Source organism: Hypanus sabinus, chromosome 20 (assembly GCF_030144855.1).
Source record: "Hypanus sabinus isolate sHypSab1 chromosome 20, sHypSab1.hap1, whole genome shotgun sequence".
In the NCBI taxonomy this organism is placed as follows: Eukaryota; Metazoa; Chordata; class Chondrichthyes; order Myliobatiformes; family Dasyatidae; genus Hypanus; species Hypanus sabinus.
In genome coordinates this window covers 51,491,700-51,511,932 of record NC_082725.1, presented here as the reverse complement: position 1 = coordinate 51,511,932, position 20,233 = coordinate 51,491,700, and the positions used below count along the sequence as shown (strand labels likewise).

General features: G+C 39.9%; 2 protein-coding genes and 1 long non-coding RNA gene across 5 annotated transcripts in view; 2 read left to right on the top strand and 1 right to left on the bottom strand.

Annotated features, from left to right (window-relative positions):
- Window positions 1–9,549, bottom strand: part of nup153 (nucleoporin 153) — a 57,512-nt gene extending 47,963 nt beyond the window's left edge. The window contains exons 1-3 of one of the 3 annotated variants that reach the window (XM_059945490.1): window positions 9,289–9,459; window positions 2,623–2,753; window positions 2,153–2,357 (exon numbers count right to left, since the gene is read on the bottom strand). Coding sequence is in view for 2 of the 3 variants with exons in the window: in XM_059945488.1 (XP_059801471.1) it covers window positions 2,153–2,357; window positions 9,289–9,381 (298 nt within the window). In the remaining variant the exon portion in view is untranslated. Of the gene's footprint in view, window positions 1–2,152; window positions 2,358–2,622; window positions 2,754–9,288 lie in introns of all 3 variants that reach the window. The other 2 variants (XM_059945488.1, XM_059945487.1) reach the window with 2 other exon arrangements.
- The window catches only part of LOC132378526 (uncharacterized), a 377,364-nt gene that overhangs the window by 56,377 nt on the left and 300,754 nt on the right, over window positions 1–20,233 (top strand). The window lies entirely within an intron of this gene.
- LOC132378524 (uncharacterized) lies at window positions 9,712–17,109 on the top strand. Its single transcript, XR_009507088.1, has 2 exons — window positions 9,712–9,949; window positions 16,471–17,109. It is a non-coding gene; the product is annotated as an uncharacterized LOC132378524 (long non-coding RNA).

The window sequence follows — 20,233 nt, the reverse complement described above, 5'->3', positions numbered from 1 at the left end:
TTTGAGGGTCGGCACAACATTGTGGGCTGAAGGGCCTGTAATGTGCTGTACTATTCTATGTTAAAATTGATATGCTGACTATGACAATCCGGCATATCCCTATGGACTCGACAGCTAGTTGTTAAATCAAATTAGCACAAAAAATTTGAAAGGATGTGGGTAATGAGAGGAATGCTGAGTGAAGTGGATTGTGTTCATACTATATTTAAAACAGAATCTCAAGACAGTAAAAAACTGATGCATTATTGCACTTTTTATGGAAGATGTAGTCTTAAATTTGTAAAAAAAATTCTGAACAGTGCAGGAATACTAAACAGTTTTGACCTTCATAATGAGGATGTTTTAAAAATACAAGGATGCCCTTTTCATAGAGATGAGTCAGAACCTCCTCCCCACCCCGAGATTCTGTGCCTTCGTGACTCTTCTCAAAGGGCAGTGAAGTCACTCTAACTAATCTTTTATGTAAAGAAAGCTAAATTCTTGATGAGCAAGGAGTGATGAATTACCACAGTAGATGGGAATGGAGAGTTGAAGTTACCGTCTTATTAACCAAAATTGTATTAACTGACAGAGCACACAAGGGCCGAATGGCATACTTCTGCTTCTCATTCATGTGCTTGGGTGCTTACTATACAAGGACCATCTTGTAATATTGGAGCTGTTATCTGAGAGAAGGAGGCAGAGTTTTGATACAAGACTAAGCAAAGCAAATAGGTAGAATAAGCTGTTTTCACTAACTTAGTATATGGATATTTATAAATGCAAGATGATTTTTATTGGATACAACATTAGCAAGCTGTGGAAAGCAAAACCAGTCAATGGTTAATGATTTGAAACAGCTAAAATATAAGTCCCATGCTACTTAACTTGCAAGTTCAAAATGCATTTATTATCAAAGTATGTGTATATTATATTCAACCTTGTGATTCATCTCCTTACAGGCAACCAGAATAAAACCTAATGGAACCCATTAAAAAAAGACCATCAAATAACCAATCTGCAACAAAGAAACAAATTGTGCAAACAATAAAAAGTAAGCAAATAACATTCAGAACTAAAGCTCATGAAAGTAAGTACACAGCTATGAAGCCAATCATCACTGCAGCTGGTCCAGAAGCCCATTATTTGCAGACCAGTCTCAGTTCAGCAAAGAGATGAGTAAGCCTTACAAACCAGCAAGCTTGTTCCTTGGTGGCGGACACAGGCCCTGTAGCCTCAACCTTTCCAATCTGGCCCTGCACTTAAATTGGTAAAAAAAAATCATCTTGTTCCTTGATCTTGGGCCTGGGCTCTGCTGCCTAGACTCTGCCTCACCTCAGATCTGCCAGTTTGAATTGGCTCCAAGTCTGCTCCAGCAATGACCAAACAGTAGCTTGTTCCTCACTCTCAGGCTTGGGCCCACTGCCTTGATTCATCCCATACACACCTCGCCACAACAATCTTGCACCCTCAAGACTTCAGTTCAAAAGCTCAACTCCAAAAAGGAAGTTACAATGAATCGCAATGATCGCTGTATAGAAAAGGAATGATTAATAAAGTAGTTAGTAGATTTGTTTGCTGCCAGTAAGCCGCTGCTGTGTTTCTGAAACAGGAATGTAGAAAAATCCTTTTCCAATAAGCACAAGAATAACTCCGCCATGGATGGTCCCAAGTCCGGCTAGCAACCCCATCCCATAAAAACCCAGAACTACAGAAACCCCAACGGAAGATCCAAAGATCTTGTTAGAAAACGTACAAAGTTGTGTGGTAAAAGAGGAAGTGACAGGGCCAAACTGCCTTCTAGAGCAATCTGGCGAGCTACTGCTTGCGGCTTACATCCCAGTAGGAACGATGAGCTTAAGATGACGACAATAAGCGTACATGTTGGACCACTACAATTATATGTTCAAAGGAATCCAACTCAGTTTGCAAGCTGTAAATTCTGGAAGGCATTCTTTGCTGACAATCAGATTCAATTTTCAAGAGAGCCCAACCTAGCAGGGAGCACAATTATCCGCTTTTGTAGAGATTTAAGTTTTAATAAATCTATCATCACTGACTACTTACTTGCTTTCTAAAGATATTTTTCTATTGAAAAATATATCACCTATAAGCATTTTCTACATATAGCTGTCTCAAACAAACACACCCCAGCTTTTAATTATATACCTACCTGCTGTATTATCAGTTGTAGATGCTGAATTATGTCTCCTATTATCAAATGGCGGGGTCTCATTTACAAGGACTGGATCATTTTCATGATTGTCTACTGATGTTTTTGCTTCAGCTAGTTCAACTTTGGAAGTTTGCCCAAAATATCTCTGCAGCCATCCAGGTACTATATTCTTCACAGTGTCTGTAACTCTACCAATGATGCCCTGTGGATTAATTTGATATTAAAATGTAAGAAAATGTCCATTACACTCCAAAAAATAAAATCTATGTACCCCATATATTACAATAGCACCAGAAACACTCCCCTCTTACTAATCAAAGTATTCCTGATTTATATTAAATTTGCCCTTTACCCTATGCTTCAAGGAGAACATTTCAACTGTTATAACTTCTCCAAATGCAAATACCATCCATACAAAGAATCTGGAATATCACAGAATGACTAGTGTGCTCAAGATAATAACGCACCAATGCCTTTACATTAGAAGCAGATAATAAATTCTGGCCATGTCACTGATTCCCAGATCTCCACAGAAATAAAGAATTCCATTAAAACTCATATTTTGTTGAAGAGTCACAATTCTGTCCAAAAGGGACACCTATTAATAATAATAAGCATCACTATTAGTCAAACTTAGGATACAAACCTCCTACTAAACATAACTAATGATTTTTCAAACAGGCTTGTTAAGGTCATGAACGTTCAGAGAGATGTTTTCATGAGAAATTGCTACATCCAATACAAAGTATCCATAAAGGTAAAGTATCCGAGAACATACATGCAATTTGAGTGCTTTGAATAAACCAACAAAGTTATCCCCCACCTTCCCCATGATAAAGAAAATCTCAGTCCAGCTGTTATGGCAAAAGCAAGGGGAAATGTCATATTGCTAATGGATTTGAAAATTTATCAATAAGTTTGAGACAAAATAACAGATTTTTAAAAATTGTATGACAAATATCCAACACACTTTCACAACTAATACTTTGGATTGGAGTGCCAAAGGATTGATTGTAAATTAAAAAGTGTTCATTTACAAAGGCAAAATACTGAATCACTTTTTTGACTGAAGAACATGCAATGTTAAAAGGCAAAGCAAAGAAGAAAACTTCAAGAAGCAGGTGAACTATGCTGGACGTGCTATTCCCAGTTAACATAGTGATGGTTTACAAAGCTCATTTCAAATTGTTGCACAGCTATCTATGAAAGATCAGGATTTTAAAAAAAACTTATTTCAATGCTTATAGCCTTAGACAACATTCAGAATAATTCTGATCATACTCAGTAGAAAGACTGGTCTACAGTATTTTTTTTTCATTTCAATCTTTTTTTATTGATTTAAGAAATACAAGAATAAATACAAATCAGAGAAGTTATATCAAATACATATTACAATAAAAGTACAAAGAAAGAAATATACACTGTCAAAATCATGTATAGTATAGTATTGAGCTAATATAGAAAAGGAACCACAACTCCTCTTAACAATTCATAAAGTCTCAAAATTTCTATTGTTGAGAAGAAAAATAAACTCACTAAACTAACCTAAAACAAAAAAAATACTAGGCAGTTAATTTGAGGATATAATTACAAAACAAAGGAGAAAAAAGCTTCTGGTCAAATCTGAAACATTACAGAGAAGAAAAAAGATTACCTAAAAAGTAAAAAAAAAGAAAGAAAATTTAAATCATGTGAAAATATTGAATGAAAGGTTGCCAGGTTTGCTCAAATTTAAAGGATGTATCAAATGTCCAACTTCTAATTTTCTCCAAGCTTAAACATGACAAAGTGGAGAGCCAAAAAAAAAGGTGGATGAGAACCTTTCCAATACAACAAAATAGTTCTCCTAGCCAATAAAGTTGAAAAAGCTATAATATGCGAGTAGAAGCAGGAACATTTCCTGCTTCCTTCGGAATGATCCCAAAGATTGCTGTAAGTGAATTAGGTTGTAGGTCCAAACTTATGACTTTGCATAACGTTCTATAAACATCTCTCCAAAAATTATTTAACTTTATACAAGACCAAAACATATGAGTTAAGGTAGACACCTCAGCATTACATCTCTCACAGGTGGGATTTATATTAGAAAAAATATGTGCTAGTTTATCTTTTGGCACATGCGCCCTATGCACTATGGTCTACAATATTAATCAATAATGGTCAACTATTCCTTTTAAAAAATGAAGTTGGATGAAAGAGATAAACACATAAATATATCATTGTTTATACACAAGATTATTTAGTTCCTTTAAAAACTTAGCCATATTCCTGGAATAACCTTATTCATCCTGAAGATTAAAATGATAGAAAGTTGAAAAACAGCTGAGATACTCATTCAAAGCAATAAAAGTTTTTCAAGAACAGAATAACTATTTGTTATTTCCCATTTGTGATGTTGTTATGGCCGAACTTTAATGCTTTTCTTGCATCCTCACAGTTAGTACTTCCTCCCAAGAAAGATGTACCGGTAAATGCAAATGTCTTCTACTTGGACTAGGGTTGCTGGGTGGCGTGGATCACTTTATCAATAAATAAAATAAAATTACACGCTTCCTTTCACATGCTTCTCTTTTACAAAATAGCATTAATCTAAAAGATTTTGATTTCTTGTTTTCTCTGCCTCGTGCAATCCTGCGACAAAGTTTTTGTCAGTGAAAGGACATGTGTGATAGTGCAAAGTGAAAGAGTAACATCAATTTCTACTGGCATAGCACACACAAGATGCTGAAGGATCTCAGCAAGTAAGGCAACATCTATGGGGGGGGGGGGGGAATAAACAGTCGCTGTTTTGGATTGAGACCCTTGATCAAGACTAGAAAGGAAGGGAGGAAAAGCCAGAATAAGAAAGTGGGGGAGAGGAAGGAGTACAACTTGGCAAGTGATAGGTGAAACCAGGTGAGGGAAAGCTGTATTGGTGGGGGAAATGAAGTAAGAATCTGGGAAAGGATAGGTGGAAGAGGTGAAAGACTTAAGAATGAATTCAGCTGGAGACTACAGTTAACCATGGAAAGAAGTGTGAGAGGGTAACTATAATGGGGAATGGAAAAAGAGAAGGGGGAGGAAACTAAAGGAAGTTTGAAAAAAATCAATGTTTATACCATCAGTTTGGGGGCTATCTAGACATACTATGAGGAGCTGCTCCTCAAACCTGAGTTTGCCTTCAGCATGATGGCCACAGAAAGACATGCCAGAATGGGAAAGGGAAGTCAAATTCAAATGGGTAGCCACCAGGAAATCCTGCATTTTACAGCAGACAGAGCGAAGGTGCAAAACAAAGTGGTCTCACAATCTGGGTTAGTCTCACTGATGCAGAAGATGTTGCACAAGGAAGAACTGTTTAGGGCCCTGAATGGCAGTGTCAGGAGTACCAGGAAGGAGATCAGTGGGGAGAGTGGACCAAGTAGTAATACAGAGAGTGATCCATATGGAAAGCAAAGGGTGTGGTGATGAAAAGAAATACTTTGTGATAGGATCCCATCGGAGAAATTACAGAGAATCATGTGCTGGATATGGAGGCTTGTGGGATAGTAGAAAAGAACAACAGCAGCATCCCCATTCATGTTATGATACTGTGAAGATGGGGTGAGGCCATTGTATGGGAAATGGAGGAGATGTGGGAGAGGGGCACATCAATGGTGGTGGAAGGGATCTACCAGAGCGGTTAGGTTTGTGGATCTTGGGTAGGAGGTAGAAATGAGCAATGTGGAGTATGGGAACTATCAATTTCTATCAGTGATGTTACTAATGATTGATGTTTTAAAATCAAGCATCACATCAAAAACACTCAAACTGGACCACTCTTGGTTACATCTGATAGGCTGATCTGGGTAGTATCAACAACTTCAAACCATCTTTGTAATGAACAAAACATACTGAAGTTACCAGATTTGATCACTGCCAGAATAGAAACCAGATATAGAGTCACATACTACTTTTCCAAAGTCCGGCCATTTGCTGGTTGGGTCGACCATGGATATTGCTTCCCACCTGTCTACATGATAAGCAAGCCATGGCTTTACAATATGAACAGCAAGCAGGGTCTCCCTCTCCATGCAGCTGATGAATCCAAAGGAACGGCAGAGATCGACACAGCTTGGCACCAGCGGCATCACAGAAGTTGCCAGCAGAGGTTTGTGATCAGTTTTCCTTCTGTATGAGCTGCAAACCACGGCTGACGAGTTCCATATGCCCAAAGCGAATGATTTTAAGGCACTAGTGACCAGTCTTTTGCCTCTTCTCCTGTCGGTAGAAATGGTTCCGCTGGGCTTAGTAGCTAAGCCATGCATGAAGGCCAGGAGCAGGACTTGAGTTGTCGGCGGCTATTTTAGGCACACGCCACTCAGAGCACTAAATAGGTAGTGGGAGCCTATCCAACTATAACCTTAAAGTCCCAACAATTACTGTGTTAAAATAATTACTGGTCATCAAATCTTCACTCATTTTTCTCAAACTCCAAATAATTAGCCATGCAAATATGCCCTTGCTCCTGCATCCTTGTAGACTCTTTCTTTCATCATTTCCACAAATTTAAACTAAGTTTCCTGTTTTCTAGAATCCAGATTTAAAACCTGCCCTTGATGGGCCACATTGAACTTCAGAATAACCCGGGAAAAAAATTACATCTTGACAGAAGAACAAATTACAGAGTTTTCAACATGAAATACAAATTCTTTCAGGGTTATTTCACAGACAGAAAGCAAAGCCAAAGATATTAGGAACTAGCTAAAGAATGACTTTAAACAGTAGTTTTCAGATATATTGAGAGAAAAGAACTAAAAGGAAAGGAGCAGAATAACTGTGGACATAACTATGACAGAGGTATCCAAACCACATGATGACAATTCAATGGGACTAAACAATGGGAAACATTTATAGAGAGATGCAGGAAAATAGCATAAAAAGTGATATATGAATAATTGTCAGGAACTAATCTGGGACAAGGAAAACAAGATGGGCAAAACGGGTGACAGGCTGGATGATAGATATTTGGTTGATTATCAGTGATAAAGAAAAGGAAAAGAAAGTTCAACTCACAGTAATAGAGAATGCCATAGTAGCAATCATCCCTGCTTATCTAGGAAATGTAAATGAAATTACATCTCAGGTTAAGATTTAAACTGAAAGCCAAAAAAAAAATCATTTCAATCTTAATTAATATTTAGTTGGAAGATACTGTGGCTCATTCACAGCCAGCAATCTAGACATAGAAGGAACAAATGGTAGAGTTGACTTGTGCCTAATGTCATTGAAGTACAGTACAGAGATAAAGAAAATCACAATATTCAAATACTCAGTGAATTATTTGATTATGCTTCAGAAATGAAAATTCATACTTAGAGGTACACTGTTGACAGATAAGAGAATGTAACCAGGGCTTATGTATTTTTGATTTTCCCTTATCCAACTGGAAGCAAATGAACCAAGTTATTATACCCTACAGATGGGTTTTCCTAACAAAAATCATTCAATGTTCCACTTCTAAAACCCTTTTGGTACAACATTCTTGAGGCAGTGCCAAAATTCGCCTAATGAAACTCCAGCAAGGTACCTTGGGGTGGTTTACTATCTACTGGACACTATACTTAAGAAACATGTGCAGGAATGGGTCACTTACCCAAGTCTGCCTCAACAATCAACAAGATCATGGCCAACCTTCCTGAACATTTTCCTGCACTATTCCCAGATCCCTTAATTCCCTTAACAAGTCTCCGTCATTCCCTCAGATGGAAAATTTATAAGAAATGTTTCACCTCTGTCTTAAATATCCTATCCTTTAATCTAAAGCTCCAATCTAAATCTCTCATTTTAGACTCCTCAGCCAAAGAAATATCCTCAATGCTGTAGAGCTCTCATATTTTTGCTTCTGTCAAAGTTCATCTCTCATTCTCGTAATTGCAAAGTAGAGGCATGTCCTAATGAGTCGCTTTTCATGTGGCAAACACATCAGCCCATTAACCAATCTGGTAAACCTTTGCTGTCATCCACCTATTGCAAATACATCTTTCTTCACATGCAAATATAAACATTGCAAGGTATTTGGCAAATACAGTTTTTAAGAGCTGCAACAGAATCTGTAAACTATTATAAGTCAATGTCCCAGTCTGCCAGAAATCAAGAGATCAGCAAGAAACAAAGGTAGAAAAGGGAAAATGGATGGCACAATTATATGGGAGACCTGTAATAGATAATGAAGGACACTATGAGTCTTACTTATGTAGTGCATGTAGCAATGGTGACTGAATACAGCCTCACTAAATGCATTTTGAGTACATTAACAAATGTGCATAATGCTTTAAGCTTAACACATGAAATTGTATTTGAACATCCAAGTATCGTACCTGCCGAACCCACACCCCCGTCCAAATTCACTTCTATGAGCAATTGAAGACCTATTCGTATTACTCCATTTACCAGTGTAAACATTTTATGAAACAAATGTTCAGGTACATCTAAAATCCAACGGAGTACTTTGAAAAATTACGCTGACCCAAATAATTAATACATTATTCGAAAAAGCTTGTTTATAAAGTTCAGAATTTAGAATTCAGAATTAGAATTTTAAACACTCGAATGCTGACAAAAAAATACTTCAACGGGAAACGAACTTTAAATGAATCAGTAATGCACAAATTGGAACGTTGTTAAAGATGCGGTGTTTGAAAACAGAACAGCTCGCGCCAAAAACCCCCACGAGCGCATGCTGACAGGACGGGAAAAACTGGGGGCAAGCGAGGACCAGCACCGAGGATGTGAACAAGGCCAGGAAATCGCAGAGCTTAACAAAATGTGATCGCAGGGGGATGGAGGGGGTTTTAGTTAAGAGAGAAAGACTCATTTATCCTGGCAGAGATCAACGTGCGGCCGGGGCCACCGGAAGCGAGGCAACGGGGGAACACACCAACGGAATTTCTGATGAGCAAATAAAATGAAATAAACCCAGGACAGAAGGCGGCTTGCCACCCGCACTCCTTCCCATCTCGGGCCCCGCTATCAACCGGCCCATCGATTCCCTCGCAAGGAGGCCAACATCAGCGTTAGGCCGCGGGCTCGCCGTCACACACAACCCCAAAGCACTCCCTCTCCGCCTGCTGTTGTCGCCGCCGCCGTCTCAAGCCCAGTCCCGGGAGCCTCACCTGGTTCTTGGCGTAGGGCTTGCTGATGATATGGTGCCTCTTGTTTCTGATTTTACCACCACCTCCTCCTCCTCCTCCCGTCGCCGCCGCCATGTCTGCCTCTTCCCGGCAGCCCGTTGCTCTGCGCTCGCGCCGGCGCCGCTCGCGATTACCTAGCAGCCGTGTCACGTAACGGGAGGAGGTGGGGGGGGGGAAGAGAATGGAGGGGGGGGTTCACGCTCTACGTCACGCTACCTTCGTATTGCGACCTCTTCCCGCAACACGCGCTTCACATACCGTCACCCACGCGCGCAGGCGCCTTCTGCCGGGGCGGGGGGGGGGGGGAATTTTTCCCCCCTTCTTCCGCACGAGCGCGCACGCCGGAGAACGTCATCTCGCCAGCGGAGCGGACCCGCTCATTGGCTCAACTCGACGTGGGCGAGAAAGCGGCTGCGCGTGCGCGGTGCCGGGGGAGGCCGGGGCTGCAAGGCTGCGGTTGCTAACCCGGTTGGAAGCGTGTGGTGTGTTAAAAGGAGAATACTCAGCGGCGGCTACGCAGACGTGACGGAAGGGCCGCTCCAGTGACGCAGTTGCTGCTGTCTGCTCTCAGTGCCTCTCCTCTCCCATCCCCAAGAACTGTTGGCAGCTTTATTGGTTACTGTGAATTGCCTCAACTATGCAGGTGCGAATGAGAGAATAGTGGCTAGTGTAATCTGGTGGGCCGAATGGCCTTCAAGATTATTTGTATGGTATAAATCTGTAGCTGGAAAGCTGTTAGAAACAAACTCCAACCACGATAAAGCGACTAACAGCATTGAGTAGGGCGGCTGTATTTAAATCGCAAATGGCTACCTCTTTATTACAGTATGAGATGCTTGTTGGCCACCTTTATGTTCCCAAGAATGAAGTTTTGAGTTCATCTGCCACAGATAAAAGAATCCAAGATGTAGCCAGCAGCAAGCTTTGCGGACGGACTGTTTACCTCATCTTAATTTATTATGGAGAACTTTATTCAGCAAGTACTTAAGGAATTATCACAAGTCCTGATAACATGCTATAGCATAAACAGACTGAACTATTTTATTACTGGAAGAATTAATCAACTTCTTTTGACACTTTTGTTATATTTCAGTAGGGGCTTTCTAATGTTATAAAAAGTACCCAGAAATATTTAAATTATAGGTTTTTAAAAAATTTGGTGTAGTTGTATATACATTCCAATATTTGGTAGGGCCAGATTTCTAGAAAAAGCAAACCATGGGTAGGAATGAAAATGAAAGATTGTAGCTGTATAATCTTTGTAGCTTATTTCTGGGATATAAAGAAAACATTATCATAAGATAGAGGAGCAGAATTAGGCCATTCTGCTGTCATTCCATCATGGCCTGTTTATTATCCCCCTCACCCCATTCTCCTGTTCTCCCCTTAACCTTTGATGCCCTGATTGATCAAGAACCTATCAACCTCCACTTTAAAATACCCACAGATTCATCATTCTGTAGCTAAAGAAATTCATCTTCATCTCTGTTCAAAAACAATGTACTTCTATTCTAAGATTGTGACCTCTGGTTCTGGACAGCCCCACTATAGGAAACATCCTCTCTGCATCCACTCTATCTCGGCCTTTCAATATTAGAATAGTTTCATTGAGATTCACACCTCTTTAGTCATAGAACACTAAAGCAGAGACAGGCCCTTTGACCCATCTAGTCCATGCCAAACCATTAATCTGCCTGATCTCATTGAATAGTCATAAAATACTACAGTACAAAACACCCTTTGGCTCATGTAATCATTAATCTCATTCTTCTAAACCCCAAGTTCAGGACCAGAGCTATCAAACAATATTCAAATTTTAACCCTTCCATTTCTGGGATCATTCTCATGAATGTCCTGTGGACTGACACCAATGCCAATTAGATAATTGGTGCTCAGAATACTAAAACTGCTCACAATACTCCCAAGCATTACATCCTTGCTTTTATACTAGTCCTCTTGAAATTAATGCTAACAATGAGTTTGCCTTCCTTACCGCTGACTCAACAGAATCAATGGAGTAGAAAGCTCAAGAAGAGATCATACAGTATGGCCAAGTGAAATAGGAATCGATATGAAAGGAGAGGGGAGTACCGAATTAAAAGTATTATATATGAACGCACAAAGTGTAAGGAATAAAGTAGATGAGCTTGAGGCTCAGTTGGAAATTGGCAAGTACGGTGTTGTGGGAATAACTGAGACATGGCTTCAAGCAGACAGGGCCTGGGAAATGAATATTCAAGGATATACATCTTATCGAAAGGACAGACTGACTGGCAGAGGGGGTGGGGTGGCTCTGTTGGTGAGGAATGATATTCAGTCCCTTGCGAGGGGGGACATAGAATCTGGGGATGTAGAGTCAGTATGGATAGAACTGAGAAATTCTAAGGGTAGAAAGACCCTAATGGGAGTTATCTACAGGCCCCCAAACAGCAGTCTGGTTGTAGGGTGTAAGTTGAATGAAGAGTTAAAATTGGCATGTCGCAAAGGTAATGATACAGTTGTCACGGGGGATTTCAACATGCAGGTAGACTGGGAGAATGGTACTGGACCCCAAGAAAGGGAGTTTGTGGAGTGCCTCCGAGATGGCCAGGGAGAAGGCAACTCTAGATTTAGTGTTGTGCAATGAACCGGATTTGATCAGGGACTTCGAGGTAAAGGAACCATTAGGAGGTAGTGACCATAATGTGGTATGTTTTAACCTACAATTTGAGAAGGAGAAGGGAAAATCGGATGTGTCAGTATTACAGTTGAACAAAGGGAACTATGGAGCTATGAGGGAGGAGCTGGCCAAAGTTCAATGGAACAATACCCTAGCAGGGAAGACAGTGGAACAAAAATTTCTGGGAATAATGCGGAAGGTGCAGGATCGGTTCATTCCAAAGAGGAAGAAAGATCCTAAGGGGAGTACGAGGGAAGTAAAAGGCAGTATAAAAATAAAAGAGAAGAAGTATAACAGCAAAGATGAGTGGGAAACTTTTAAAGAGCAACAGAAGATAACAAAAAAGGCAATACACTAAGAAAAATTGAGGTACGAAGGTAAACTAGCCAAGAATATAAAGGAGGATAGTAAAAGCTTCTTTAGGTATGTGAATAGCAAAAAAAGATAGTTAAGACCAAAATTGGGCCATTGAAGACAAACGGGTGAATTTATTATGGGGAACAAGGAAATGGCAGATGAGTTGAACAGGTACTTTGGATCTGTCTTTACTAGGGAAGACACAAACAATCTCCCAGATGTAATAGTGGCCAAAGGAACTAGGGTAAAGGATGAAATGAAGGAAATTTAGATTAGGCAAGAAACAGTGTTGGATAGACTGTTGAGTCTGAAGGCTGATAAGTCCCCGGGACCTGATGGTCTGCATCCCAGGGTACTTAAAGAGGTGGCTCTACAAATCGTGGATACATTGGTAATCATTTTCCAATGTTCTATAGATTCAGGAACAGTTCCTGCTGATTGGAGGGTGGGTAATGTTGTCCTAGTTTTCAAGAAAGGAGGGAGAGAGAAAACGGAATTATAGACTGGTTAGCCTGACGTCAGTGGTGGGAAAGATGCTGCAGTCAATTATAAAAGAGGAAACTACGACACATTTGGATAGCAGTAGAAGGATCAGTCCAAGTCAGCATGGATTTATGAAGGGAAAATCATGCTTGACTAATCTTCTGGAGCTTTTTCAGGATGTAACTATGAAAATGGACAAGGGAGAGCCAGTGGATGTAGTGTACCTGGACTTCCAGAAAGCTTTTGATAAAGTCCCACATAGGAGATTAGTGGGCAAAATTAGGGCACATGGTATTGGGGGCAGAGTACTGACATGGATTGAAAATTGGCTGGCTGACAGGAAACAAAGAGTAGTGATTAACAGGTCCCTTTCAGAATGGCAGGCTGTGACCAGTGGGGTACCGAAAGGTTCAGTGCTGGGTCAGCAGCTGTTTACAATATACATTAATGATTTAGATGAAGGGATTAAAAGTAACATTAGCAAATTTGCTGATGACACAAAGCTGGGTGGCAGTGTGAAATGTCAAGAGGATGTTATGAGAATGCAGGGTGACTTGGACAGGTTGGGTGAGTGGGCAAATGTATGGCAGATGCAGTTTAATGTGGATAAATGTGAGGTTATCCACTTTGGTGGCAAGAACAGGAAGGCAGATTACTATCTAAATGGAGTCAAGTTAGGAAAAGGGGAAGAACAACGAGATCTAGGTGTTCTTGTACATCAGTCAATGAAAGCAAGCATGCAGGTACAGCAGGCAGTGAAGAAAGCTAATGGCATGCTGGCTTTTATAACAAGAGGAATTGAGTATAGGAGGAAAGAGGTCCTTCTGCAGCTGTACAGGGCCCTGGTGAGACCCCACCTGGAGTACTGTGTGCAGTTTTGGTCTCCAAATTTGAGGAAGGACATTCTTGCTATTGAGGGAGTGCAGCATAGGTTCACAACGTTAATTCCCGGAATGGCGGGACTGTCATATGTTGAAAGATTGGAGCAACTGGGCTTGTATACACTGGAATTTAGAAGGATGAGAGGGGATCTGATTGAAACATATAAGATTATTAAGGGATTGGACACACTGGAGGCAGGAAGCATGTTCCCGCTGAAGGGTGAGTCCAGAACTAGAGGCCACAGTTTAAGAATAAGGGGTAGGCCATTTAGAACAGATGCGGAAAAACTTTTTCACCCAGAGAGTGGTGGATATGTGGAATGCTCTGCCCCAGAAGGCAGTGGAGGCCAAGTCTCTGGATGCATTCAAGAGAGAGTTAGATAGAACTCTTATAGATAGCAGGGTCAAGGGATTTGGGGAAAGGGAGGAACGGGGTACTGATTGTGTATGATCAGCCATGATCACAGTGAATGGCGGTGCTGGCTAGAAGGGCCAAATGGCCTACTCCTGCACCTACTGTCTATTGAACCTGCAAATTTACCTAACAACACACACAAAATGCTGGTGGAACACAGCAGGCCAGGCAGCATCTATAGGGAGAAGCAGTGTCGATGTTTTGGACTGAGACCCTTCGTCAGGATGTGTCCTATAGATGCTGCCTGGCCTGCTGTGTTCCACCAGCATTTTGTGTGTTGTTTGAATTTACAGCATCTGCAGATTTCCTCGTTTGCTCTGCAAATTTACCTGCAGGGAATGACAGACAGACATACTTTATTGATCCCAAGGGAAATTGGGTTTCATTACAGCTGCACCAAGAATAGTGAAGAAATATAGCAATATAAGCCCATAATTAATTAAATAATAATGTTAATCATGCCAAGTGGAAATAAGCATGTCCTGTTGTGGTTGGTCTGGAGTTTTTTTTTGTTGCGGGGCTTGGGGAGGATACTAATTTTACATGTCTTCAATTTGGGTGCTTTCTCAATTATCTTTTTTGTATTGTAGTATTATTGTATGTTTACTTTTGCACTGTATTAATTTTCTTCATTTTGATTTGGGTTTTTTTTTCTGTCTGTAGTGATGTAGAAAATGCATAAAAAAGCTAATTTAAGAAAAAAAGAAATAAGTTCAGGACCAGCCTATTGGCTCAGGGTGTCTGACACTCCGAGAGAGGAGTTGTAAAGTTTGATGGCCACAGGTAGGAATGCTTCCTAAGCCACTCAATGTTACATCTTGATGGAATGAGTCTCCGGCTGAATGTACTCCTGTGCCTAACCAGTACATTATGGAGTGGATGGGAGTCATTGTCCAAGATGGCATGCAACTTGGACAGCATCCTCTTTTCAGACACCACTGTCAGAGAGATGCTGCACAGGACTTCCAAGTCCCTTTTCACCTCATACTTTTGAATTTGCTCCCTGTTTGGAAAGTAGCCTACACATTTATTCCTTCTACTAACATTGCAAGTTCTCTGCAAAATAGAAAGTATATTTATGGGAAATTAGCTTTCTATTATTTAAGGTTCAAATGCCTGAGAATTTGACTAGAGAACTTGATTTTTTAAAAATTTTAAAATTGGATCAGAATATTCATTTTGTATTTTCAATGCATAGGTCAATTCAAATGAAACTTCTGAGACATTTTGAAGGCATCGGACTTCTTCCAGAAGGCATTTGATAAATTGCATTTAGGAACGCCAGTAATTAACCTGGCTAGTTAATTGGTTAAGTGGGGAAAGAAAGGTCTCGATACTGGGAAGGTATACTTATTAATCACAGAAATTCACAAGGGAATAGAATAGCTGACTGAACAGAATAAAAATCATAATGGTAATGGATTACATAATTATGGCAAATGGAATTCAAAGGTGATGTAATCTGATTTAGACCTAATTACAACCTTCTGATATCTAATCTAAAGGCTAATAAAATGCAAATCCCAGGTAGTGGGATGATCGTTTAAAGGATGCAGAAGTCATTCCTTAGGTATAAAACATCACAGATCATGTCTACAACACTTAAGACAGAAAATTGTGCCCTGGGAACTACTGACTTTAAATGTAGTTTGATTATGAATGGCATCTAAACTATAAAAATGATTACACAATCTTAGAAATGTTTAGAAATTTGAGGACATGGGAACGAAGGTGAATCATTACAGCCAGACCTTTAATGTCTGAAAATGGACACTTATGAACACAAATAATGCTGCAGTGAGGCAAAATGAGCATCTCTGACTAATTCTTGTTCATCATTTCTCATTCAAGGTAACACAGTTAATGTCAGAGTATGTATCTCAACTAAATCCTCCAAACTCACTCAGAAACCAACATTAACATCCTCTTCCAGGGTAAACAGGCCTGCTGTTGAAATTCTGCTTAAAATATTGGGCAAACTATGATATATATATATGTCTCTTGAAGGGTATATTTAAACTAGTGTGGAAAACTGTAATATGTCCACCAACTGTATAAGTACATCTGTCCATTCATGCAACAAACCTGGTGATCCCTCTCTGCTGCTACCGTATTTCTCCTTAGTGGCATTGAGAACTTGAAGTCACAGCTATTCTCACTGATGTGCATGATATGAAATTAGTTTCCTTGCAATAACTGTACAATGCAGACATAAAATTAATATGTTCCAAAATAGTTCAAAAAAGAAATAATGAGTTACTTTACATTTTAAATCTGAGGCCAGCACAGGTATTTTACTTACCACAGTAGATAAACAGCAGCGAATTCCATCAGCATTTTTATGTAAGACTCATGAATTACATTGACAGGTTTGGAAGAGGACCAGAAGAAATTGAAGAACCATATTGAGGAAGTGTGCTAAGTTGAACTGCATCACAAGTTTGAAGAATGCTTGGTTTAATTGTGCAAGGATAAATCAAGTATGCCACTGAGTAGCTCAAAATATTCCCCTGCTCCCTCCTTCAGTTGTGGGCAAGATAAGGATGACCACTTCTTTGAATGTAGCTGGACTAAAGTATGATCATTGAGGTATTATTGAGGAGAGGGATTCTTTAAGAGAGTTTGGTCAGAGTTTCAGATGATACTTTAAAAATATATTATTTGCAAAATCTGTAGTAGTGTTTAACTAAATGCAATATTTCTTGATTTTACAAACTGCAAAAGAATGTTCACTGCCCAGTTGTGACGAACCAGTTTTAGTTATTTCAGTATTGGTAATTTTCAGTCAGTACCTTTGTCAGCCTTTCATTTACTTTTCTTCCATTATTGGAAGTATATTGCAAATCACAATTACAAATCTTTCTTGATTCTCATTTTTCTGTCTCCAAGCTTGTAAATCAACTTGGCATATATGAGCTATTTTTTAATAGCACATTCCCTCCAAAATGTAGTATATGGTGATATATACTGTATGAACTTTGAAAATAAATTTACTTTTAACTTTGAAATGGTGTCTGAACATGATTCGTCTTTTTGAAATTAATAGATACTTGTAGCAGCCATAGGGCTCAACATAATTTTCATCCAGCTTTGCCAAACTTAAAGTAAAAAGAACGGATGGTTGGTTTCAATGCTAGTCACAGACTGAATCCAGAGTGCCAGAACCTTTTTTTAAATAGAAACTTCAAACCTTCTCTGAAGATCTTGCAACAGTTCTTTCAACAAGGTTGGAACTTTTACTAATTCTATATCATGCTGATGTGAAGATCGGAATTATAATACAAAGAGAATAAACTTTTAAGTATCTATACAGATTTAGAGACATTTTGTTTCAAGAATAATTCAGGTTTTTCAATTCATCTGGTAGTATCAATATTGAGATAGTTTCCTCACCTTCAGAGAGAACTGCCGGTCAGTTGGCTATAGAACTGTAAGTTATTAACTTTCTTTCATGTAGCTAATGGCTGAGGTTCCAAGCTGTATCCAGATTGGTTGTAGTGTAGTGAAGGGCATATACTGTGCTGTAACACGTCACTACATTTACAGCTTTTCTGTGAAATAGCAAACATTTCAAAGATAAAAACGTCTCAGAAGATCTCTGAAAGTTGTTTCACATAATGAAAACAGTTAAACCTAACTTGCATTCCTTTGCTGATTTAATAAGGCAAAACTCCGATAACATGGAATGTTCAGGGTTTTGTTGGTACTGGACTGGCAGATTTTCTAGATTAATGGATGTTAAGTCAATTTAATATCCACCCAACCAAAAAAAACTTAAACATGGAACATGATAGCATAAGATGAGCCCTTCAGCATGCCTTAATTTAGATTTTAAGATTTTACAGTTATCTGGGGGTAGTTTGCATCTCTTGAAAATGGTCCGAATTGCTTTTTCCTAAGGTGAAGCTGCACCAAGAAATAAGATGAAAAAAAAATTTTTTTTCCACAAATTCTGTCAAAGGAAGTTTTGTGCTATATCTAACATTTTTGTACAGTGAATTTTTATTAACTGAATGAGCATAACATGAGGGTTGCCTGTAATGTAATACATTTTCCAGTGAACCTGATTTAAGTTTCAGGGAATGTGGGAACTTGGGAACAGATGAGTCCTTGGGTAATGACAGGAACCAAGGAGGCAGTGAATCTCAGGGGAGTGGGAAGCATTACGCGATGATTCAGATGCTGACTTGTTGAGAATATCGATAGTGGATTATTGGTGCTTTTATTCTCCACAACTTTCGGCATCTTCAACAGAATCCTACCACCAAACAGCTTCTTACCTTCCCTCCACACTCCACTTTCTGCAGGGATCACTCTCTCTCTGATTCTCTTGTCCATTTATCCCTCTGCAAGCAGAAGTGGTATACCTGTACACTCACCTCCATTCAGGGCCGCAAACAGTCCTTCCAAATGAGGCAACACATTACCTGCACGTCAGTTGGGGTTGTCTATTTGGTGCTCCCAATGCTGCCTCCTCTACATTGGTGACACCCGACATAGATTGTGGGACTGATTTGTCGAGTGCCTTTGTTCCATCCGCAAAAAGCAGGATTTGTTGGGGCCCCAACCATTTTAATTTTAACTCCCATTTCCATTTTGACATAATGGTTCATAGCCTCCTCTATTACCATTGAAGCCACTCATAGGTTGGAGAAGCAATAACCTCATATTTCATCTGGGTGGCCTTCAACCTGATGCATGAACATCAGTATCTCTGCCTTCTGGTAATTTTTCCCCTCCCATTCCCTCTTCTTCTGTTCCCCAACTCTGGTTCTTTAACCTGCCCTGAGTGCCCTGCCTCTTTTCCTTTCTCCCACGGTCCACTCTCCTATCAGATTTTTTCTTCTCCTTCAGCCCTTTACCTATCCCACCTATCACTTCCCAGCTTCTCACTTCATATCTCCTCCTCCACCCACCTGGCTTCACTCATCTCCTTCTAACTTGTACTCCTCCTCCTCTCCCCATCATCTTATTCTGGCATTTTCCCTCTTCCATCGGTCCTTATGAAAGGGTCTTGTCCTGAAACGTTGACTGTTCATTCCTTTCCATTAATGCTGCCTGACCCACTGCATTCCTCCAGCACTTTAATGTGTTTTTGGAGCTTCACTGTATTGAAAATGGGCACTAGACAACATCAGTCTGAAATACGAGTCCCAGGCCAACTGTCAGTTGTGTCAGGGCTTGCTTACTATATAACTGACTGCGAAACAAAGTCAGGCAGCATCGCTGACAACAGCACGTCACTTTCTAATGATCTTTTGCATTCTATATTTTGGGCAGAAAGTAATTGTAATGTTGCCACCCGCCTCTAGTGGACCATTTGTCATGCACAGTTACTGTTGCAGACATAAGATCAATCATCCATGGAATGAAACTAGTGGGAAGCTTTGACCCAGATGGCTGTCTTTAGATCCTGCTAAGTGTATTTGGAAATATTTTTAATCTCTGCCTGGTTCAATCTGACATTCCAACCTGCCTTAAGAGGACAACGGTCATCCCAGTAACTAAGGAAAACTAAATATTGTGCCTTATGGTCTCTGCCCAGTGGTTCTAAGAATCATCACCATTAGGTGTTCTGAGTGGATGGTCATGGTGCATATTAACTCGCATCTCTAAGACAACCTTCAACTGCGATTCACTGGCCACTGAAACAGCTCTATAGTAGATGCCATCTCGCTGGTCCTACACTCATCTCTGGAGCATCTGGACAATAATCACCTAGGTTAGACTATTGACTAGAGCTCTGCTTTCATTTCTATAACTTCAAACTCATCACCAAACTCTAGGCCCTTGGCGTCAACACCTCGCTCTGCAATTGAATCTTCGATTTCCTGACTAACAGACAGCAATCAGCAAGAGTAGACATCGACACTGCTGACACAATCATTCTAAACACTTTTGCTCCACAATGCTCAAGGACAGTTTCCACTGATAGTTCCTTGGTACAATAAGATGGACTCTTGATCTCACAATCTACTTAACCATGATCTTACATCTTATTGTCTATCTGCACTGAACTTTCTCTGTAACTGTTGGAATTTGATCTGCATTCTGATAGTTTTATTTTGTTTCTTCAATGCATTTTATAATGATTTGATCAGTATGAAGAGTAATACAAGACAAGCGTTTCAT